The sequence below is a fragment of the Mytilinidion resinicola genome (assembly GCF_010093595.1).
Source record: "Mytilinidion resinicola strain CBS 304.34 unplaced genomic scaffold BDZ99scaffold_12, whole genome shotgun sequence".
Taxonomy (NCBI): Eukaryota; Fungi; Ascomycota; class Dothideomycetes; order Mytilinidiales; family Mytilinidiaceae; genus Mytilinidion; species Mytilinidion resinicola.
The window spans coordinates 30,230-52,096 of NW_022985448.1; the positions used below are offsets into that span (position 1 = coordinate 30,230).

The window sequence follows — 21,867 nt, forward strand, 5'->3', positions numbered from 1 at the left end:
CACTCTGTGTCAACTCGACTATTCACTTCGCCTTCCCCCAGTTTTGGATATAAACATCCGCCATTATGTCGATTTCGCCGACGGAGAAACAATCTCACAATATGGCGGCTCCTTCTCATATCGAGAAAGTGGAGCAGCCGACTCCTGACGAGAGTGTGAGCCATGAGGATGAAGCACATTACAAGTTCACATGGGGCATGGCCTTTGCGATTGGGGTATGTAGCCTGGATACTCACATAGATTCATCAATTCTAACCATCACAGTCACTCATGCTTGGTTACATGGCCGCTGTCTTTGCGATTCAAATGTCAGCTTCTGTTCTGACACAAATCAACAACGATATCGGTGAGTTTGCTGCCAAACGAGATATCTTTTCAAACCCTGTTTACTCTGAGTTCCGTTCATGAGCCTCATAATCTAACTTCAGCCGATAGGACCAAGTACCTCTTTTGCCTGGCTATCTACCAGTCAGGTTCTTCCAGTCGCGACGCTGGGACCTATGGCTGGACGCCTGAGTGATATCTTCGGTCGACGAAATTTCATTCTTTTCGGGAATCTATGTGGCCTCATCGGGTGCGCGATATGTGCTACCGCAAACAACATCCCCGTCGCAATCGGTGGCGGCGTTTTCATTGGCGTTGCATCTACCTTACAGCAACTTGCATGGACCGCCGTCGGCGAGATAGTCCCTAGGAAGTATCGAGGTCTCGCACTTGGACTTTTCGAGATGTGCGCAGGTAAATGATATCATTGAGCCCCCGAAACGACATTGGTCTAACGGTTTATTAGTGCCGCCGGGAGCATTTGGCGCTATAATGGGTAAGTGATGATTACCTTCAGGGCATTATTTAGAAGCTTACATGCTCGGCAAACAGGTTGCGCCATTGGGAAGTATAGTACATGGAGATGGGTTTTTTGGGTTCCATTCATCCTCAACACGTGTGGTCTCTTCGCCGTGTTCCTCTTCTACCGACCGAAGAACCAGTGTGTAAAAGCCCTTCCGTTGTGTGAAACGTCGCTGATCGTCCTTAGATACATCATTGAAGAAGGAAAAACCAGACGTCAAGAACTCTGGGATCTGGACTGGATAGGCTTCTTCCTTTACGGCAATGGCTTGCTATTCCTGCTTCTTGGAATCTCGTTCGGGGACAACGTTTTCCCGTGGTAAGTTTCGAGTCGTTTCTCTCATTGAGAAAGGGTCTGAGACGGCTAACGGTTACATAGGAAGTCTGCTGGTACAATCACGATGATCGTTCTCGGAGTCGTTCTGCTCATCGCTTTTGGGATATACGAAAGATTCTGGGATCAGATTTTCCCGCTATTCCCGCCCGTGGTTGTGCACAAGATACGCGGTGTCATTTTCGTAAACGTCGGCATCTTCCTGTTCGGCATGATGTACTACTCTGTGGCAGTTCTTTGGCCACAGTTGATCCAGGGTTTGTACACCACCGATCTTCTGAAAGTTGGTTGGTATGCGTCTTCGCTCGGTATGACTGGAATCGTCTCCTCGTTCATCACCGGTTATGTGATGACTCGTTATGGACACGCTCGACTTATTTTCGCCACCATCATCGCCATTGGAACTATCGCCGCTGGGTGCATGGCGATCAGTAAGTACTATATAAATACTTCAAATCGGCTCAGTGCTAACAGTTCATCCAGAGCCCCAATCGTCGACAGCGTGCGTGATTCTGGTTTCACTTCAAGGATTGACTGTCGGTGGCGGTATGATCGTGTCCACCGCAATGATTCAGCTAGCTGTAGAACATGAGTATATCGGCCTCGCTACTCAGATGGCCGTCACTGCTAGGAATGCCGGAGGTGCCGTCGGTACCGTTGTCTACACTGCAATCTACACGGGCCAGATCAGAAAAAACATCAAGCAACGAGTGGCTCTGCCATTAGCCATGGCTGGAGTTCCTCCTACGAGCCTTGCCGCCGTGGTTGGAGCCCTCATGGGTCAAGCTCCACCATCTGTTCTCGCAGCTCTTACCCCTGAGCAACTTGGCCTTGCTCTGGCTGGTCTAAGGCAGGCGTTCATCCACTCTTTCCGAGTCGTGTTCCTGAGCTCTATCGCTTTTGGGGTTGTTGGAACCGTCGCGGCGTGTCTAACGAAGGATGTTGACCAGTAAGATCCCCACCAGTGAATGCCCCCGGAGATATACTGACATGCGCTACAGTCTCATGACCAATAAGGTGGAAATGACTCTCGATGTGGGTGCAAAATTCACCTCCAATAAGACCGACACTGGTGAAGGACATGTCATTGGAATTGAAGAGCAGAAGCTACACACCAGGCACAGGGTTTAAATCACGGCTGCGAAGGGGTGATCTGATGCGAAATGTTGGCCACTTTGCCTCCTTTTCTAGTCATCTCTCCTGTTCAATTCATCCGTTGCTTGGCCCATGTGCTCTCAGCAGTCGTAATCATTACATGTTCAGCAATGAGTGGGTCGAACGTACCGTCGTACTATATAGACTCGGTTCATCGCAGATAGTAGTCCCACAGTAATGTTTTACCACTTGCTAAATATCTTGAACTACCGCATCGCTTCGATGGCGAGCTTCTTTGGGTTTTTTGAGGCTATTCGTCGTTGGATGGTGGTATATATATAGCTTCAAGCAGCTACGGCTCAACTCAAAGTGCTAACGTCCAATCAAAGGAAAGAGAATTCGATTTGCAAATACTAACAAATTGATCACGATACACGCCCCTCTGACCTCAAAGATGTGAGAACGAGACCTGCTCGTTTCAAATGGAATTCTGATAAGATACACCTCTCCGCCTTTATATAGAGCCATATGTCGAGGAAGGGCATATTTAGAGTATATACTCTGGTCCATGTGTCTTACTCTTTCGGTGCGAGTCGAACCACGATCATTCGGTGGTGGTGAGAACGGATATGCGGATGCCATAACGCTCGTGCCCGAAGTTATGTAGCACAGCGGCACTGCAGCAATAAGCCATCCGGCGGGCTTGTGACTGGCCGACAAGGTCGCTCCGAATAAGCCTGTATTGTGCATCCGCCGGGAGTGCCGGTGACCAATGCCCGGTTGCTGATTTGCGGTCGCGCAGCACTCGGATATGTTCAAATGTAAGGCAAGCCGTTGAAGGCTGCCGTTCCTTCTTTCGTCTCCTCCTTTATCGAAATCTCAGGCGACATTTTGCGCGTTTTTACTCTGAAACTAATTCTTTCCGCAAAGTCGTTCCACTGAATCAATCCGCAAGTCACGCTCCTGAGACTCATATTCTGGACCACACTTTCTAGGCAAAATGCCTAAGGATTACACATATGCAGAGGTGTCGGAGCACAACAGTCCTGGGGACGCGCTGCTAGTGATAGAGGGCAAGGTCTATGACATCTCAACCTTCGCCGAGGACCACCCGTACGCATAATTTTCTCATGCCCACTATCCCACACCAATGCCTCGCGTTCATTGTTCCTAGCCCGGAAGCTTTGTTATGAGATTGGGGGCCTTCTGTGCAGTACTCAACATGTGAATTCTCACCTTACTAACTACGTCTTGTTTAGTGGCGGCGAACCTATCATTCTGGACCAAGCAGGATCGGATGCAACAGAGGCATTCAAAGATGTCGGACACAGCGATGACGCAAGGGCGATTCTGCGTACTTTGCTAGTTGGAACCTTGAGGCGCACTGTAAGGAACACGACAGTGGAATATCCTAAACAAAGTCAATATACTGATTTAATTTGGAACTCAGGCCGGTGACTCAGGAGGTACTGCGACCGTTCAGAAGATAAAGCCAGCCAAGACTACTTCCAGCTCCCTTCTTGGAGGACCCGCGATCGGTTTCATAATACTGGCTGTGATAGGCGTTCTGGTAGCACGAAAGTATCTAGCATAGTATGAAGGTTCTTGACATTTATCTTAGAGTTCACTTAATCGAATGCAATTGGGAATATGGGGAGACTTTCCAAACCGTAGAACCAGCTTTTGAGACCATTCCACAGTGCGTGACTTCAGTGCCAAGGATACCAAGATAGAAGAATGACCACGCAATGAATGCCTTCGAGTTCTGGCATTGCCCTATTGATAGTAATTGAGACTTTCGAAAGTGTGGGGCGTATCGTGACGAGATTAAGATCCTGGGGAACTTGACCCCCCATGTGATACTAGCTAGGTCTACTTGGACCCCACAGTCGGAGCGGCCCAGACAGCTTGGAAAATGCTATGCATACTTCAGCCCGGCAGCACAGGGTCTAATCCGTGCGGCGTTTGTGCACGCCTGGATACCTCGCTTACCCCTTTCCAAATCCGGTACTTTTCGGCACGTCACGGGAGTATCGGCTGGACCAGACGGCACGGAAGGAAACGATGCTAGCACCCCGCAACGGATTCTCCATTCCCGAGCCCCAGACGCCCCAGATTCTATGCGGCGCTTGAGCTGGGTACACATGCTGGCGTGACAAGCTCGCCATTCCAGGACGCGTTCCGCAGCCGGGGGCATATATGTAATCTCGAATTTCAATGCAGATCCAACCACAACTCTCAACCTGTTCCTTTGTACATTTTTGCCAGCCTTACAGCCCATCATGGTGGTCGCACTCACACAACCGGATGAACATCGCTTTGCGATCATTGTTGGCGCTGGAATCGCTGGAATCGTGCAAGCTTGCGAGTTTGTCAGGAAGAAAATCATTCCTCTGGAGGAGTTCGCAATCATCGACAAGAATGACGGCTATGGGGGTGTCTGGTTGACGAATACCTATCCGGGATGCGCGTGCGATAGTGAGCTCAAGCTGGACGCATGATTCAGTGGGACTAAATTAACATTTTCCGCAGTTCCAAGTCATGTTTACAGCATAAGCTGGGCAATGAACCCAGGTGAGCTAGCACCCTCTATTCCCGTCTGTGAGATGAACTGCGCCATCTAACATCCTCGTAGACTGGGGTAGGAGATACGCCCCTCAGTCGGAGATTCAGAGGTACTACGCAGAGATCGCGGAGAAGCACCGGCTTCCCGAAGTCACGACATTCAGCACCAAGGTCGATTCTGCAGAGTGGAATGACGGCTTACTGTTGTGGGTTCTTCAAACAACAAACCTCAAAACCGGAGAGAAGAAGACTTGGACATGCAATGTGGTATGGGCAACTTATTCTATGTTGAATGATAGAGGTCGCTAACAGAGTTTGCCATAGCTCATGAGCCCTACCGGTCAATTCAGCGTCCCGAAAAAGGCTCCCATAGAAGGTCTTGACAGATTCACTGGTGAGGAATGGCACACCGGTTTATGGCCCAAGGACGCTTCCATCAAGGGCAAGAGAGTTGGCATTCTCGGTACTGGTCCCTCAGCTGCGCAACTTCTTCCCAAGATCTACAAGGACTGCAAATCACTCGTCGTCTATCAAAGGAGCCCTTCATTCGTGCTGCCTCGAGACGATTATGAGGTATCGGCTCTTCAAAAATGGATCTTTCGGTACGTTCCGCTAGTGATGCGACTTCACAAGTGGTATGTGTATCAAATGGTAGGTGATATAAGCAACGAACTTGTTGGACGGCTATGTTGACACAATTCTCAGAGCGCTTTCCTCAACAGACACGTGTTTGTCGTTGGCTCGTGGTTCCAAAAGAAGGCCATTCAAATGGCTTGGGGACATCTCAACAAGCAGGTCAAAAACGAGGCTACTCGAGAGAAACTTCGGTCACATGACAATTTCGGATGCAAGAGACGTAAGACTTTTCATTTCTCACTCTCAAACGTATAGCTAATATCAACCAGCGTTGTTGTTAGATGACTACTACCCAATATTCAACTCTCCACACGTAGAGTTAGTGACAGACCCGGTTGTCGCTTTGACAGAGCACGGCATTGTGTCTAAGAGCCCCAAGAGCAACGCCAAGACGGAAAAAGAAGTCGACGTTCTGATCTGGGGAACTGGCTATCGGCCTGCGGAGTTTGGGATAGCTTATCCTTGCAAGGGACGAAGCGGAGTTCTTTTGTCCGACAAATACAGACCGGAGAACTTCTCTCTCTACGGTAAGTATGATTCAATAGCTCAAATTTCTCCAATCTGACGAGATGTGAATCTAGGTGTCGCAGTCGACGACTTCCCGAACTTCTTCACCTACCTCGGACCGAATAGCTTGGCCTTCGAAGCCAGCGTTATCGACGAGTTGGAAAAGCAATCAACGCATAACGCGTTAGTAGCAAAGTATGTCTACGAGAAAAATAAAGGGAGTTTCAGATTTGCTGTGGAACCCCGCGAGGATGTCGTCAAGACCTGGACGTTGTCACTGCGAGATGGGCAGGCAAAACACCCGGCAAATGTTCCTACCTGCCAGAGCTACTACAAGGTCAGTGATGCTCCCTTCTCCCTTGTTTCAGTTCCTTGGTACTGACTGGTCAAAAGTCACTAGAAGGAAACATCTACTTCTGGCCCTTCGAAATATCGAAGTACTACAAGATCATCGCAAACCCCAATCTCAAGCGCGATTGGCGGTTGCTATCTACGCGACCGGGTCAAGGAGTGAAGATCTCTGACGTCGACTGAGAATGATATGATATAGTTGCGTTTGTGTACAGACTAGCTTTGATAGGGAGGGGAGATGGTGGTGGCTTGATATCTCATTTTCTTTGGGGACATTGGTTCAATTGATGTAAAAACACGCACGTGTTAGCACTTCAGGCTTGGGCAAATGCATCAGAAGTGAATTTCAATCGCATTATTTTTTCCTACTCTGACTCCTCTCGTGTGCCTTATGAAGCTGTCATGCTTCAAGCTCCTAGACGGTGTTGATTTGCAGCAAGCATCCACAGATCTACGCAGCGTGGTTAGTAAACCGTCCGATTGATTACCGGCCTTAAGATTAGATTAGACTATTCAAACCAAGATAGGGATTAGATTGGATTGGCCGGATAAAAGTGCGGATTGATTGGACGGATTGAGAGATCTCTAGCCAAGACCTCAAAAAGAGTATAAATCTTTCCGCTTTAGGCTAAGCGAGAGAGAATTGGAGCGGATTAGACGGATTGAGGATTGACAAAGCTTTGGATTGATTGATTGGACTGTTAAGAGTATGTTTTAACAAACCGGCCATCAATCCGATTGAGGATTGGACGGTTTACTAACCACGCTGGATCTACGAGCATGCATCATCAATTTGTGGCTGAAGTCTAAAATATCCCCATGTGTCTCAGGGGAAAATCATTCTTCAAAAGACAGCCTTCACTCGCAACCAGATTGTGTGTTCAGGAAATGGTGATCTGGGTAGCAAATCGAATTCTTTGTTGTGGTACACCTACTGACTCGAAAGCGAAAGACATTTAGCGTGAACCGTATCTAAGCTAATTGATTTCAAACAATTTCGAGGCCAGCTTTCTATAAATAGCATCCCCTACTGACAGGCAACAAATAAATCACCCCCATCAACTCGATTCATGGTTCCTTGGGCATTCTTTTCAAGTCCGTGAAGCTTCATCGGCCCTTGTGAATGTGATCCAGATCAAGAGACACCTCCGGAGTTCTCGACTTGTACAACATAATCGCCTCCGGATTCGTCACATTCTCAAGGCCATGGGCCCTGATTAGGGGTTGGCCCTGGTCTTCTGGGAATTTGAAGTCGTATTGCAGCAACGCGTAGGCCAAAAGGATCTTGATCTCGTTGGATGCAAAGAAGCGTCCAGGGCACGCATGCTTTCCATGTCCAAATGGCAGATAATCGTCTCCGGTAGTCACGAATTGGTGCTTGCTCTCCTCTCCGGCGCGTTGCCGCATGTCGTAGAACCGACGACCGTTGAATACTTGCGGGTTCTCGTAGTATTCTTCGTCGTAGAGCCGGGTGTTGGGGACGGTCAACGCTGAGCCTTTGGGTATCACGGTACCGTCGGAAAGAGTGATGGTCTCATTCGCGATTCGATTCACCGTCACTCGTGGATAGTTAGCACTCGGAGTTAGTGGGTTGAGGAATTCACATACTGAATGATGCGGGGTGCATGCGGTTGCTCTCTTTCATATAGCTGTCCATCATCTTAAGTTGATTGAGAGTTGTCTTATCCCATGACTTCGCCGAGCCGAGCACCTCGATGAGTTCCTGTCTCAAAAGCTCCACTGAACCGGGGCTTCCGACGATGTTGTACATGCAATTCGTGAATGTGATTGAAGTAGTGTGGACTGCTCCAAGGGAGTAGTTTAATTGCCTAGCGTTCCTCTATGTTAGCCCTGGTGTCCATTATTTGATCTAACTATGGTCGATGACGATGAGAGATCATACCCATGAACGGCATCACACATGTCTCCAGTCTTCTCGGTGATAGCATCCATCCATGCGAATGCATCTGAGTACTTCTTAGGCTTCCGGCCAGCTTTGATATCCGCAGCACGCTCCTTTCTACGCGCAAGAATAGTGGGCTCTATAATGCGACGAGCAGTTTCTACATCTTCGCGCAGCTGCTTAGTCTGTGGCAAGAACCAATGGACAATCGGTCGTAGGATCGGGGGAATCGCTCTCATGACGTATCCTCCTTTGCCGAAATGCAGGGTGTACTCGACCGAAATGCGTAGCCAATCTTCATTCTTAGCAAGCTCTGGTGGCATGAAAGTGCGTGCGGACAGTCTTGCGATAAATCTAAGAGCTATGGCATTGAACTTGACAGGGGTCCAGTCTGCTACCTCATCAGTATTTCTCGTTCAATTGTGAGACACCTTACGGGAGATTTACCGTCTGCTGGAGGGAAAGACTCTTCGTAACATTTTTCAGCTTCCTCTGCTAGCACGTGTACTACCGTTGCTGCAGAGCATGTTAGATATGACAAGTTTAACGCAGTGTCAAAGACATGACGTACCAAGAGACTGCGTCAGGCCCATTCTCACGGAGTCAATGAATACATTGTTGTCGACAGCCGGCCTGGAACACATTAGGACGAGACGTATAAAAGCAGATACGTGAACCTACCTGAAACCTTCAAATCCAGGATAATTTGTAAAGAAGTCCTGTCGAGTTTGAGCAAGACAACAAGCTTTCGGAAAGAGGCACAAATTACCCTTTTTAGCCAGCTTTTGAAAGTCATGCGCTCGTCCGTCCGAACCTCCGAAGTCATATGAGGTGGAATAATGATGAGGGGTCCGTTCATCCCGAACACCTGGAAGGGGTGCTTCCTCTGTATTGACACAATGTCAGTCGCCAATTCAGAGATTCTCAGAGCATTCGCTAGACCATCTTACCGTTCGGACAGCGTTGTTCACGATCTCTTTGGCGGACGACATCCATCGTTTCTTCGCTTCAGTGTAGTCCTTCTCGCCGTCTTGCTTACCGATGAGGGGTATTCCAGAAATCGGTTTATCGTTCGAGTTACCAAAAAAGAAATAGAATGAACCCAGTAACACGACAGTAGTAACGGCGAGTACTCCGACACCCCCCAGGAGACTCAGAGGGCCTAGCGAAAGGCTGTTGCTTGAGGAAGCCATTATGATCAAGCGTGTAGGTGTTTGGGACTTCTCGAACGCTCACGCTTTGTGGGAACTTATATCTGGACTGGGCGGGAAGCGACTGAACCGGATATATGCCTACTGCAGCCACCGGCTCATGCATATCTTGGTTGGTGTAAGCTCCCAGGGTTGTTGTCGGCTTAGGTAGCATCCTCTAAAAGCCGTGCGCTCTTTTTGCACTGTGCTCACTCGTACGAGCACTGTAGCCAATCACACGAGAGCGAACGTGTTAAGAATGGTCAGCCGTGCTTACCGTAGCGAAAATTTATGCAAATGCATAAAGGCAACATGGTTCCGGCCACGACTAGCGCATGGGGACCCCAGAAATGCCTTTCGGATGTTTCTGGGGCATGAGATGCGGGGAAACGCAACCGGCAACTGCCCCCCTCCGCCGGTATAGCAGGGATTCCAGCCACCCGAGAGGATGCCGTCCGCGAGCACAACTCTGGACATGGCTGGAATCTTTCACGACATCGTCCGAAAGGGAATCAGTTCCCAGCTTCATTCCCTCTACGATCTTGGACCTGCAGCCACTGACATTCAGAGAGTTCGTCATGGCTGTTCCCTCACTGAACGAAAGTGTGGAGACATATCCTCACCCAGGCTTGATGTTATTGGCCGCGGGAATTCTCGGCGTGAGTAATGACTGACTCTCAGAAGCATTATTCTACATACTCAGGTCTTAGTTCTGGCTCTACTACGTTTCCACTGCAATATACTGTGTATACTTTCATCCTCTATCGCATATACCAGGGCCAACTTTCGCCAAATTCTCAAAAGTCCCGTTTGCGTCAAGTCTTGTCAGGGGCAGCTTTCACGATGACATTCGATCAATGCACGATAAATATGGAGAAATCATTCGCTTCACACCAAACCATATTTCCTTCACCAACCCTGAGGCATGGAAAGACATGTATAACTACAACAGCGCCGTTCCCCATTTCATGAAGGACAAGATGAACTATCTGACCCCTATCAATGGAGTTGAGAGCCTTCATTCCACTCCAAATGACCTCGACCACCGCCGTCAAAGACGTTTCTTGTCTCATGCCTTTTCCGAGAAAGCTTTGCGCGAGCAAGAGCCGCTGGTGGTGTCCTACGTCGATCTTCTCGTGAAGCGACTAGGCGAGGAGGTCGATGGACCAAACCAGGGAAAAACGGATCTGGTGCGGTGGCTGAATTGGACAACCTTTGATCTTGTGGGGGATCTGACCTTTGGTGAACCCTTCAATTGTCTAGCGAGCAGTGACTACCACCCTTGGATTGCAATGGTGTTTGACTCGATGCGTGCCGCCATCTGGATGGTTGCGTCAAAGCAGTTTCCAGCTCTGGATTGGGCTCTAGAGAGGTTGATCCCCAAGGCCGTCATGCAAAAGATGCACGATCACCACAATCTGAGCGTGCAAAAGATGGATCGCCGTCTCGCGACCAAGACCGAGCGTCCAGATTTTGTAACATACCTAATCGAGAGATCTGGAGGCCTTGAAAACATCAATCTTCCTGAAATGCACTCCAACTCCACTCTTATCATTCTAGGCGGCAGCGAAACGAGTGCCACGGCTCTTTCAGGGGCTATTTACCACCTTGTTCGGAATCCAGAGAAGTTCGAGAGACTGGTCAAGGAGGTTCGCACGAAGATCAAGACGAAGGAAGATTTCGCGCTGAATGACCTTGCGCATTTGCCCTACCTAAATGCGTGCTTGGAGGAGTCTATGAGGATCTACCCACCGGTGGCAGGATACCTACCCAGAACTGCTCCCAAGGAAGGCTGCATGGTTGCTGGATACTTCGTTCCTCCATTTGTATGATTGAATACACTCTCTTGTGTTTCCTATCACTGATCACTTCATCTCAGACCCAAGCCTCGATCACTCCATGGGCCATAACTCATTCCAAAGAAAATTTCAAAGATCCGGACAAGTATTTTCCTGAGCGCTGGCTCGATGAAGGTATTTATGGCGAATTTGCGTCGGATAAGCGTGCTGCATCCCAGCCTTTCTCCGTTGGTCCCAGGAACTGCATTGGGAAGAAGTGAGTGCTCGAGTTGGAAATCGATCTGGGATTTCGTACTGATTTTTTTGGGTAGTCTTGCCTGGGCTGAAATGCGCTTGATTTTGGCTAAGCTGCTCTGGAACTTTGATATTACCATTGATCCGGAAAGTGATAACTGGACCCAGCAGAAGACGTACATCCTGTGGCAGAAGCCTCCACTGGTCTTGAAGCTGCGGCATAGGAGCTATGGCAGTGAGAAATAAGAAGGGAAACGGCACTCAATCGTCTCGTGTTTCTGATACGCTCGAGTTGAAGGGGAGATGAATGTAAATAGGAATTGAGTAGTTTTTCGAGACCTGTTCTCTCCATCTCGATGAATTAATTACCACGAAGTTCAACGTTTGAAGATAGCAGTCCTTCAAAATACTCATAATAACCTAATCTGCACCACTACAGTCATTGAGTCAAAGTCACAAGAATTTTACAGAGTTTCTTTCGAAACTAAGACGGCTAAACCCATTAACGCATCATAATCATGAACTTGAGAAAAGGGTGTGCAGTGGGCACGCTAGATACACGATATTCTTAGCTTGAGATCATGGCATAATCGTGCTGATGGGAGTGGTGGATAGCACGGCAAGATCCAGCACGCCGCGCGATTTTATGCACACCTCTCGGAATCATCTGATCCAGACATGCCTGGACTCGGAAGCCCACGCCCTGACCCCTCAGTTCGGGAGGCTTGTATCCGCCCCGCAGCAAGCTCGATATTTCTTAAGGCTTGCAATAAAACCCGTGCTAAAGCCACCTTCAATTTTTTCTGTGCGTATCTCTATCCGTCTTTCTCAAAATGGGGTTCGTAGACGATTTCACGTCCTTCAAGCTTGCCAGCCCAGCGGGACTGGTCCTCATACCCACTCTCGGCATTTCCGCTGTAAGTTATTTCGCAATGCTTCATCAGCCTCAATATGAAAAAGTACCAATCCGTCGTCACTAGATCTTGAGCTACTACATCATCATCGGGCTGTACAACATCACGTTCCACCCCCTCGCCAAGTACCCAGGTCCAAAAAGCTACGGCTTCACGCGTCTGACATGGTCTCTGGACGTTATTTCCGGAAAATCATGCTTCCGCCTCGCCGCCCTCCACGACAAATACGGCGAAGTCGTCCGCATCGGCCCCAACGAGCTCTCCTACACCAACTCGAAAGTCTGGAAAGAAGTCTTCGGCTCGCAGCCCGGCGGCAAGCCGCAAATGCAAAAGGATCCCCTCCACTACCAGAAACATGATAAGACGCCATCCTTGCACGTGTCTGGGGACGCGGACCACACGCGCATGCGACGCTTGATAGCCCATGCGTTTTCCGACAAGGCTTTGCGCGACCAGGAGTACATCATGCAGAATTACTCGAGCTTGTTGATCAGCCGATTACGGGAGGTGAGTGCGGGCGGCACAACGGTGAATATCCGCCAATGGTATCACTGGGCCCTGTTCGACCTCTTCGGGGATCTCTGCTACTGCGAGCCGTTTGGGTGTCTCCGGGACGGGAAGAGTCATCCGTGGGTTGATATCATCGGGGAGTCGATCCAAGCTTTCGCGTATATCGGACTCGCGAGACGGATTCCGGGGCTGCAGAAGCTGCTGTTCAAGATGATGCCGAAGAAGAAGATCGAGCAGGCGGCGTGGCACACGAAGTTCAGCAGCGATTTGGCCGATAAGCGAATGGCGATGCAGACGGACCGACCGGATTTCATGAGCTTCTTGCTCAAGTATAATGATGAGAAGGGATTGTCGATTCCGGAGATTCGATCGAACTCGAATGTGTTGATTCCAGGTGGGAGTGAAACAACTGGGACGTTCTTGGCGGGGACGACGTGGCATTTATTGAAGAACCCCGATAAGATGAAGAAGCTTGTTCAGGAGGTGCGCGGAGCTTTTGCTACTCAGGAGGAGATCACAGTTGTCAAGTTAAACCAACTGAAATATCTTACGGCTGTTATCGAAGAAGGCCTGCGGGTCTATCCTCCAGTGCCCTCGAACATGCCTCGATCGATTCCACCAGAAGGCGCAACAGTGTGTGGGAAATGGGTACCTGGCGGAGTGAGTTCATTGACTTCAATTTGCGACTCCCTTGCTTACAATGACAGACTTCCGTTGCCATAGCACCATGGCCAATGTTTACGAGCGCCGCAAACTTCTCCGACCCGCTCTCCTTCATCCCTGAGCGATGGCTTGGAGATCCGCTCTTCGCGCACGATGACAGGGCCGCATTCCAGCCTTTCTCATCTGGTCCCAGGAACTGCATCGGAAAGAAGTAAAGTCACCCCTCGTGTTCACGATTCCCAAAGCTAACATATCGGTAGTCTTGCTTACGCGGAAATGCGCATGGTATTGGCAAAGATGGTATGGAACTTCGATCTTGTATTGCAGCCGGAAAGCGAGAATTGGTTCCCACACGAAATGGTCGTCGTTTGGAACATTCCGCCTCTTCATATCAAGCTGATTCCGGTGGTACGCGAGCCTGCAATTACCGTTACCGAGTCGTGAAGATTGTATTCTCTCGGAGAAAACTTTTGTTCAGACGGATGTATGCTCACAGCTACTACGTTTGTTAGGGTAGCAAGGGCTTGAGGTTACAGAGTTTTGAGGAGGTACGATAGAGTATAAAGCAATAGAAAAACTATATCACTAGAAGATTGAATACTCGAGCATTCGGTGTGACAGTCTATGAGGAGGTAAAAGCAACGGTAAAGAAAGGACTCCGGCTCAGCTCTTCCGCGACCCGGCAAAAATGCAAAAATGAATCGAAGCATTTACGTGAACCGTGTGGCATCAGCGGCGATGTGACCACCTGAGTGGTGAGGGTCTGTCTAGCGCTTTCTGAGGCAAATACACGCGTGAACAGGCTTTGGTCGAGTGCTAAGAGTCTAGGACTGCTTCAATTATGATGGGTCCTTGATGGAGTTGTGATGATGGAGACGAACGAAGAGAAGTGTCCAAGTGGACAATTGCTCAAGCGAGGACTGGTTTAGTCGGCATTTCACGTAATATAGCAACATGTGGTTCATAATAACTACCAAATAGAGTAACTGACGGATCTATTCTCTTCATAAGAGTCTTATAAGAAGATCTAGGGAAGTGACACTATACCTCATCACAATTTTGTTCACACTCTTCTGCCAGTGCGTGTAGCGCTTCGACACACCGACACCCTTGTAGTGATTCGGGGCGAGGGATACGATTTTCAACCGGGGTACTCCCTTATGCTGTTGTTTGGGACTGCATGCCCAGTTTAGACTTCCTCAACTGGTTTATCAACATGAGAAAGGGTCGAAGGACTGTATGAAGGCGTATGTACCAATACCGAGATGGCTTACCCTGTATCGTAGTATGCAGAGCTTCTTGCGCTTTTAGTTGGTCTCTTTCCACCCAATCTTCTCTCCCTTCGTCCGAGACTTTCTCTTGACTTAATTGCTCACTTGTGTATGAGCATGCCTCGCTTTGCATATTGAGTGCCCGACGTCAATCCCTATCCAGACATCATCTATTCAATCCGAAAGACTCGCTAATGTAAGGCAAAGCTACCCTCTCTTACATTCTTACCACTTAACTTCATAGCTTCACCATGCATAAGATCGTGAATATACGCCTCCCCGATAATTTTGTACGAACCATCAGTACTGGGACGCAGAATAAAGGGAACCCGCCCCCCTACTAGAACACAAATAACATCCCCAGGAGCTGCACCTCCGGGAACAAGCCCCAGCCTGCCAGCGGCAGTACAGCAGAACCGCCTGTACTGCGCCCAGCGGATGACCGCCGGCTCGTGATAGTTTAATAGTCGGGACATTGCCGATACAGGATCTTTGAACTCGAGGAACCCATCGAGCGGGACATAAGTCCGCCACCCGTAGTCAGGGATGCGAAACCCCAATTGAGTGGCTGCAACGGTGAAGGCATAGAGCCACTTTCTTTCAAGTGGCCTCCCGCTGGCGTCCATACCGCAAGATAGGGTAGGCCACCACATCTGGAAGACTTCGAACGATAACGCGCCGGTACCCCGAGTGGTGATCATAAGGGTCTCCCTGAGCCAGTCATTGATGCGTGTGTAGGACGAGCCGACCGAAACTGGTTGCCCGCTCATGTTCGGATCGTAGTAAGGCACTATCGCGAAGTTCGCCACGGAGCCTACTTCCTTGATCTCGTCCACCTTCCGGCCATGGACGCGGAGTTCAGTGTTGTTGTCTTCAAGAGAGACACTAGGTTGGTTCCGCATGCTTGACACCCCTCGAATTGTCGATTCGAAGGCTGAGCTATCTGCGTGGAACACGTCTCGTTGCTTCAGCCGAACTGTTAGCCCTTGGGTCCATGAGGCTTCGCTAGCGGCGCTCAGTAAGTTGGGCATGACTGGCAGAGGATCGGCTTTGTTTGACCTTTTCAAATCGGGGACCCAAGATGGTAAGGATAGCGTAGGCGGCATTAGCGGGTCAGGTGTGAGTGCAAGAACCTGCAGATCGCGTCGTTTGGTGATGCTCCAGAGAGCAAACAGTTTATAGACATCTTCAGTAGGACGCGAGTAGTCGGGTGTGACCTCCCAGTCGGTCGACTCGACGTCTTTTGCCAAGCCGACGAGTGCGAAGACCTTGTCCCTCGGATCAGTACATTCGAAACCCCTGGTCAATAGTACAAGGTCAAGTAACGTGTGCCCGCTTGTTTTGCTTTGATATTTCGACCTCATCAGATGCATAGTCAAGAGGTTCGTTCGTGCGGTGAGCGTGTCTGCCGGCGGCGGTCCCAGCTTATAAGTTTCTTTCGCGTACTGATGCGGTATGATAGGCCAGAGAAAATCAACAACGCCTTTGAAGACGTTCCAAGAGAGTTCCGAGTTGCCGCACATTACGACCGCGCTTCGAGCACTCGCCAGCTCTTGAGTGACCCATATGCGCCGAAACCAAGAATGGCGAAGCAGCTCTGCAATAGGCTCCGTCCGTATTTGCCCGGAAATCAACAGCGTCGAAGACTCGGATACTTCGCGGTCATTGGTAGGCTGTTCGACGAACATGTTCTCGAAGAAACTGTGAAAGTCGTCATCCCAATCTCTCCAGTCTTCCACGTTAGACAGATACCCAAGCTCTCGAGCCTCGTCTACCCAGCGAGACACCTGTCTTGGATATTCGGCACAAATTGCACGGATCATCTTGAACGCTCCGCGATTGGCATCCGTCTCTTTGCCCAGCCAGATCAAAACTCGTTGCGCAGTCGAGTAAACATCTCCTATCTGCAGTACTTGATGCGTTCGTTCTTTAATGTCGGCTTGATTGATACCTAGAGCATCGATCCAGAGTACTCGCTCACGATCCGGAAGTCTGAGGCCCTCCAGTGCCTCGAAAAGATTGATCCCAATGTCGACCTCCGAGCCCCCGCAGATGATATCTCTCTGCTCGCGGCTGTCTCCCCAAACATATGACAACGCCTCGAACTGTGGACCATCTGTCAGACACACATGTCGCAGCTCACAAGAAATCTTCTCCTCGCCTTTCCCGGGTTCAATAATGAGCAAGCGGATTTCATGCTCGAGGAGAAGAGGTTCGTATCGGGGCTGTCTACGGGGCTTGCGGGCTTGCTGCCATTCGTGAATCTTCAGCCCGACGGTGTTTTCGAAAAGGAGATAGGCGAGGGATAAAACCATGCAGACTGGAACACCGAGCATGATCAATTTGATTAAAAATTCGAGTGCGGTGGGCGGGTTTCCTTTGGAAGAGAGGTATCTGTTATGTCTCTCATCTTCTTTTCCTTCTCTTATGTCTTTCTCCACTCGCTCGATTGCCCACTCGATCAAAGATGCCATTTCGGGGATCTTGAAGTGTTCTCCGATGAGCTTTCCCATCCCGGGATGTAGTATCATGCTGTCTTTAGTCTCCCTTTCAACCCAGAGTCGCCAGCGCTCCGTACGGAGTCCTTGATCGGCACCGGAGGACGAACCGTCTTGATGGATAAGATCAACGCCGTATATCTTGTCCAGGTCCGTAGATGGCGAAGGTCTAATAGCATTCTTCTTAAGAAGTAACTCGAGGTGACGGGATCCATGGAATGCTGCACAGATCAGTCCCAAAAGGTTCTATTGAGGAGAACAACAAACCTTGCCAATGCGACCATGCCCTGAACACTAAGTAAAAAAGTGGAAATTTAGGTATTCTTATCTCGGTCAGCTAAATGCCAAGGAAAATTTGCTGTACTCGCTCACATCGGTACCAACGCAAAAGGCATCGCAAACGGCAGGCCAGCATAACTCCAAAACATGCGATCCGAATGCCTCGACTGGCCCTGAAGCGCGTACCGCTCCAACGTCTCCCTCAACTTCTCTTCACTCATGAAGCGTGCCGGAAACAACACCTCGACACTCTTGACCTTCCCATTCACGATATCCACGCGTCGTTTCCTACTCAAGGGCGGGATACTCTTCAGACCCCATTCTTGATACGGGATCCGTTTCAGAAGCTGATTATCTGTGGCTGTTGAATTCTTCTTCCAGCCACCGGATATGTTTTCCCAGTTCACCAATGTCTGCAGCGCCTGGCTTTCAACGCGCCTCACGAGGCCGTCAAAGACGGAGTGTTGACCGAGATTAGATTTGGAGATGCACTGGCAGTATATGAGGGAGTGACGGGTGGAGATGGGAAGGAGGAAAATGCGCATTTTGTAGCCTCTGCTGCTACCGGGAAGGGCAGGTTTGTGCGGCGGGGCAGATTTCGCAACTCAACGCGTCGTGCGTCTTTCCAGCCTGCCAGGCCGCGCACCGCTGTAGTATTACAGTCCAAGGCATAGTTCAGCCTCAGCCTCGTGGGGGAGGCGGCAAGAGATTGTGGGGGTCAAAAGCCCCACCTCTGCTCAAACCCCAGAACTCTCCTCCACTGACCCAAGATCATGCCCGCTCCCCTAAACTTCTCAAAAGCGTCAAACCATCCCTCGTTCGGATCTTTCTCTTCCTCAAATCCTGCCCTTCTGCACTTCTCCAAGCTCATTTGCCTGTCGAAGTCGAGATAGAAGCCATACGAATCCAGAAACTCCGCTTTCCATATGAGAATACCTATGCCGTTCTCTTTCAGCGCTTTTTCATGCCTATGGGCATACTGACTGGGCAAAAGAGGCGCTTCGCTAGACTCAGAGGCTGGGCCAACTCCCACAAGCCCGAACCAGGACGCGATCTTGGGCCACCGATCGCGCATGCTTTCCGCTTTTGCACTGTCTGCAACGTTGATAATTTGACTCGCGGAGACCTCGGGGTGGAGCGACGCCCAAATGGCGAGGCGGGCGATGATCGAAGAGGATGCTTCGTTGAAAAGCGAGTTGTATGCGTTTTCGGTGCCGGGAAAAGCAACGCTAGAGCCGGCACTTTCGATATTGGCGTAGAGTGAGAGGTAGGTGGCCCAGTGGGCGGTTAGATTGTAGGTGGAGCCTGTTGGGGCGAATCCGACCTGTGATACAAAAGATTAGACGTACTCTGGGCTGGATAGTGGCGGTACTCACGACGGCGTCCGGACGAACGTCGCACCAGGTCCATTGCTTTCCTTTGCTCTTCTCGGTCAGGAGATGCTGGAAAGCGGCGTAATGGATGCTGCTGTCGTTTGGGTTAGGAAGAATCATATCTTCGGTGTACGGGGCTTTGAAAGGCTTGGTTTCGAGATGGATGCCGTAGCCCTGCTTTCATCAGAACCTTGCTTCCAGAGTGACTTTCTCATACTCGCCAGCCTACCTTTGAGCCGCTAGGAATCACGATGAATTCAAGCTTCGGATAAAGTGCCGTCAGAGCACCCATTGCGCGCTCAAGCATCTTCGCATTCTCCGCGGTCTCGACTCTCGAATTATCATCCTGCTTGTATGCTGGCGATGTCAGCAGCACCCTTTCTCACACGTTCGATTCCCTCACCGAAGTAGTAAACATGCGTCACTGCCTCTATTCCTACCACTTTCTCCTTCATTACCTCGGTGAACTCCTCTATAGTGCCAGACGCAAGATTGATCCCAGAGATGAGCTGAAGTTCCGGCCGTGACCGATCTGGAGTTGGCCAGTACGAATTCTCGATGTTGAGCGGTCGATTGACCAAAGCCGCTACTTTGGAAAAAGTGGAATTCTCAGGATAGCCTTTCAAAAGCTCATCCACGAGAGCCCAGCCAATCAGCCCGGATGCGCCGAAGACTAAGGCGTGCGCGCCGGAAGCTCTGGAGGTTGACATATTGAGCTAAGATAGAAGGGAAAGTAAAGATTGGGGCACATGGAAAAGCGAAAAGAGATAGAAGATGAAGACAGATGGAGTGGGGACAGAGTATATAAAGTACTCCAAAATCGTAAGTGGTCCAAAGCGGTCCAGCCGGAGACTATTCGTCGAAATGACTCATTTCTACATAGGGCTCTCGTTTGAGTAGATCCCAACGTACAGACCAAGAAAGGTAGCCACGAAGTTGGTGTCACATATCAAGTCTCAATCAATCGAAGGAGGGTAGAACGCGTTAATGGACTGTGTGGTCTCGACAAGGATGATCTATTGATGGATAGGTCGAGAAGGCGGGGTATGCTAATCCAGACTACTGGCCTAAGTAGCCTTTCTCGAATTATCAAACTATCACCACACATGACAACGTCCAACAGGAGGTCGTCTCCCCTATCAATGAATCGCGCCTCCGAGGACAGCGTTGACTACTCCTCGGCAACGTGTCCTATGTTGTGCGATCTTGTAGGTGTCCGACGCAATGATGAGATTTCTGGCAAGTTCGGAACATTATGAATTGAGTAGCTTTTCTTCTAAGCGTGCGTATTTAGAGCTCGATCTTTCCAACTCAATCTTTCCAAAGCTAGGAGTCCGTGACCCTCTGCTTGCTCAGGCCTTGACAATTTCAGGAAACCTCAAGCAGATGAGGACAGAGTCGATCTCGACATAGATTTCATTTCCCCTTCGCATCGGATTTCTAGTCTTTCATCTTCGATGGCGGCACATCTTCGATGGCGGCAGCGGCGAGAGCCCTTCCATATGATCCAGAAGGATGGTTAGACGAATTTAAACACATGTGATATGCACGTGATTTATCGACAAAGCTGAGGTAGAGCAGCCAGCCCTGAGCGTGGCCATGTGCAGCACATCGAAGTACGTCGCTTCAAAGGTTGAAATACTCAAAGAAGGACTCAAAATTGATCCGACATGGCACAATGGCAAGCATGGTCAATCAAGCAAACCATCTGACAAGTAAGTCGCGCGCGTACTTAAATCTGAGTCTGGTTCCACATTCGAGCTCCTTGTAAGCAACATCCTCCTATATATATATACGACACGAAGTCTAAAATTGGTACCCGGCACTTGACAAAAGCAAGGTTGACGGAGATGGCATTCGTCCGCCAACTTGCCGCTCCGGTGAACGGTGACTCGAGAGCCCGCCCATGAAGTTCACCGCGATGCTACCGCTGCTCTCAAAATCTGCCTATATATTTTGCCGATACTAGGGGCTTTTTCAACAAACCAGTCCCCCACACACCACGTCTCAAAACACCACCATCGACACTCCAACTCGCCATGGCACCCGCCCTCCATACCATTCCGAATGAGATGCTCTTGGAAATCTCACAATGGCTGCCTCATTCAGATCTCTTCAGACGCACTCCAACATTCGCGTGTTCTTGCAAGCAGAGTTACACAAGCCTGCCATTATGGACAGGCCCGGATGTAACCATACGTCTAGCCGCCACAATGCGGTTTGCCCATGCAAGCACGTGCCAGCTATGAAATGGACTATTCACTACGATGACCATCGTCTACTTGAGTATCTACTGCGTCACCAAACTAGTGGCAAGTTTGAGAACAAGCATTGGCCGGCTGTTGATTGGGTAATTGAATATGGCTATTGCGAATCCGAATTCATCGTTGTGCTTCTACAGTATGCACAGCGCCTTGGCAAAGACCGTAATATCCTCAAAAACCAGATGACAAGCTTGCTGGAGAGTCATGTTGGGGGCCTTCATGCTTATAGAGTGGAAGCTCATAAGTCCACAAATCGAGCTCGATATCACTGGGTATATGTGGCGACCAAGGCCGATCTGCAAGTGGTGAGTCCCCATGACATACTTCTAAGCATTATGCACATCATAAACAACCCTAACCTCTAACAGGTCAAATTGCTACTCCAGCTCGGAGCAGATCCCATAGGTTTGTCAACCTTAGAAACGAAATGGTCACAGCACGCGATCCAGCCATCTTTCCCTGTTCCCCACGTATTCAGAGTTACGGTTCCGAACATTCTTAAGGAGTTCATAAAGTACGGGGCGGATTTCTCCTAGTCTTCAGGTGCGGGTACGGGTAACATACTATGGAACGCCGTAGAAAACCATCACTACCCTATCGTCAAAGCACTGCTCCAACCAGGGATGAATCCAAAC

At 49.7% G+C, this 21,867-nt stretch overlaps 11 protein-coding genes across 11 annotated transcripts; 6 read left to right on the top strand and 5 right to left on the bottom strand.

Annotated features, from left to right (window-relative positions):
• Positions 1-264: 264 nt before the first annotated feature.
• On the top strand, positions 265-2,311 carry BDZ99DRAFT_391123 (trichothecene efflux pump; the record flags this gene model as incomplete). The annotated part of the gene is made up of 7 exons (XM_033715709.1): positions 265-346; positions 436-730; positions 854-985; positions 1,034-1,165; positions 1,226-1,611; positions 1,655-2,129; positions 2,182-2,311. Coding segments are annotated over 7 exons (1,632 nt in total), but the record flags the coding sequence as incomplete, so codon positions are not given.
• A 964-nt stretch (positions 2,312-3,275) lies between these two features.
• On the top strand, positions 3,276-3,869 carry BDZ99DRAFT_521709 (cytochrome b5; the record flags this gene model as incomplete). The annotated part of the gene is made up of 3 exons (XM_033725655.1): positions 3,276-3,388; positions 3,535-3,661; positions 3,726-3,869. The coding sequence occupies 3 exons, from the start codon at positions 3,276-3,278 to the stop codon at positions 3,867-3,869; spliced, it is 384 nt and encodes a 127-aa protein (XP_033575101.1).
• Positions 3,870-4,557: 688 nt separating this feature from the next.
• Positions 4,558-6,671, top strand: BDZ99DRAFT_445301 (monooxygenase; the record flags this gene model as incomplete). Its single annotated transcript, XM_033717924.1, has 8 exons — positions 4,558-4,753; positions 4,808-4,849; positions 4,911-5,107; positions 5,165-5,491; positions 5,546-5,696; positions 5,746-6,003; positions 6,058-6,320; positions 6,377-6,671. 8 exons carry the CDS (start codon positions 4,558-4,560, stop codon positions 6,515-6,517), a joined length of 1,575 nt encoding a protein of 524 aa, XP_033575102.1. The 3' UTR covers positions 6,518-6,671.
• A 559-nt stretch (positions 6,672-7,230) lies between these two features.
• BDZ99DRAFT_499524 (cytochrome P450) lies at positions 7,231-9,430 on the bottom strand (the record flags this gene model as incomplete). Its single annotated transcript, XM_033723662.1, has 8 exons — positions 7,231-7,893; positions 7,943-8,163; positions 8,238-8,628; positions 8,685-8,753; positions 8,809-8,870; positions 8,919-8,956; positions 9,007-9,123; positions 9,188-9,430. 8 exons carry the CDS (start codon positions 9,428-9,430, stop codon positions 7,442-7,444), a joined length of 1,593 nt encoding a protein of 530 aa, XP_033575103.1. The 3' UTR covers positions 7,231-7,441.
• A 713-nt stretch (positions 9,431-10,143) lies between these two features.
• Positions 10,144-11,706, top strand: BDZ99DRAFT_390439 (putative toxin biosynthesis cytochrome P450 monooxygenase; the record flags this gene model as incomplete). Its single annotated transcript, XM_033715683.1, has 3 exons — positions 10,144-11,253; positions 11,307-11,482; positions 11,538-11,706. Coding segments are annotated over 3 exons (1,455 nt in total), but the record flags the coding sequence as incomplete, so codon positions are not given.
• Positions 11,707-12,292: 586 nt separating this feature from the next.
• Positions 12,293-14,136, top strand: BDZ99DRAFT_418944 (benzoate 4-monooxygenase cytochrome P450; the record flags this gene model as incomplete). The annotated part of the gene is made up of 4 exons (XM_033716874.1): positions 12,293-12,377; positions 12,441-13,544; positions 13,592-13,758; positions 13,808-14,136. Coding segments are annotated over 4 exons (1,540 nt in total), but the record flags the coding sequence as incomplete, so codon positions are not given.
• A 460-nt stretch (positions 14,137-14,596) lies between these two features.
• On the bottom strand, positions 14,597-16,250 carry BDZ99DRAFT_464040 (uncharacterized protein). Its single transcript, XM_033720215.1, has 2 exons — positions 14,822-16,250; positions 14,597-14,741 (listed from the first exon to the last, which is right to left on the bottom strand). Exon 1 carries the CDS (start codon positions 16,189-16,191, stop codon positions 15,010-15,012), a length of 1,182 nt encoding a protein of 393 aa, XP_033575106.1. The 5' UTR covers positions 16,192-16,250; the 3' UTR covers positions 14,597-14,741; positions 14,822-15,009.
• A 100-nt stretch (positions 16,251-16,350) lies between these two features.
• On the bottom strand, positions 16,351-17,133 carry BDZ99DRAFT_445314 (uncharacterized protein; the record flags this gene model as incomplete). The annotated part of the gene is made up of 2 exons (XM_033717925.1): positions 16,351-16,472; positions 16,635-17,133. Coding segments are annotated over 2 exons (621 nt in total), but the record flags the coding sequence as incomplete, so codon positions are not given.
• Positions 17,134-17,226: 93 nt separating this feature from the next.
• Positions 17,227-18,140, bottom strand: BDZ99DRAFT_418956 (uncharacterized protein; the record flags this gene model as incomplete). The annotated part of the gene is made up of 3 exons (XM_033716875.1): positions 17,227-17,537; positions 17,584-17,639; positions 17,689-18,140. Coding segments are annotated over 3 exons (819 nt in total), but the record flags the coding sequence as incomplete, so codon positions are not given.
• BDZ99DRAFT_445317 (uncharacterized protein) lies at positions 18,108-19,678 on the bottom strand (the record flags this gene model as incomplete). The annotated part of the gene is made up of 4 exons (XM_033717926.1): positions 18,108-18,919; positions 18,972-19,142; positions 19,198-19,325; positions 19,372-19,678. 4 exons carry the CDS (start codon positions 19,676-19,678, stop codon positions 18,314-18,316), a joined length of 1,212 nt encoding a protein of 403 aa, XP_033575109.1. The 3' UTR covers positions 18,108-18,313.
• A 1,382-nt stretch (positions 19,679-21,060) lies between these two features.
• BDZ99DRAFT_521715 (uncharacterized protein) lies at positions 21,061-21,768 on the top strand (the record flags this gene model as incomplete). The annotated part of the gene is made up of 2 exons (XM_033725656.1): positions 21,061-21,537; positions 21,601-21,768. 2 exons carry the CDS (start codon positions 21,061-21,063, stop codon positions 21,766-21,768), a joined length of 645 nt encoding a protein of 214 aa, XP_033575110.1.
• Between the last annotated feature and the right edge of the window lie 99 nt (positions 21,769-21,867).

Bases quoted from the DNA above. Each gene is read 5' to 3' on its own strand.
- BDZ99DRAFT_464040 (XM_033720215.1), bottom strand. From the start codon at position 16,191: ATGCATCTGATGAGGTCGAAATATCAAAGCAAAACAAGCGGGCACACG.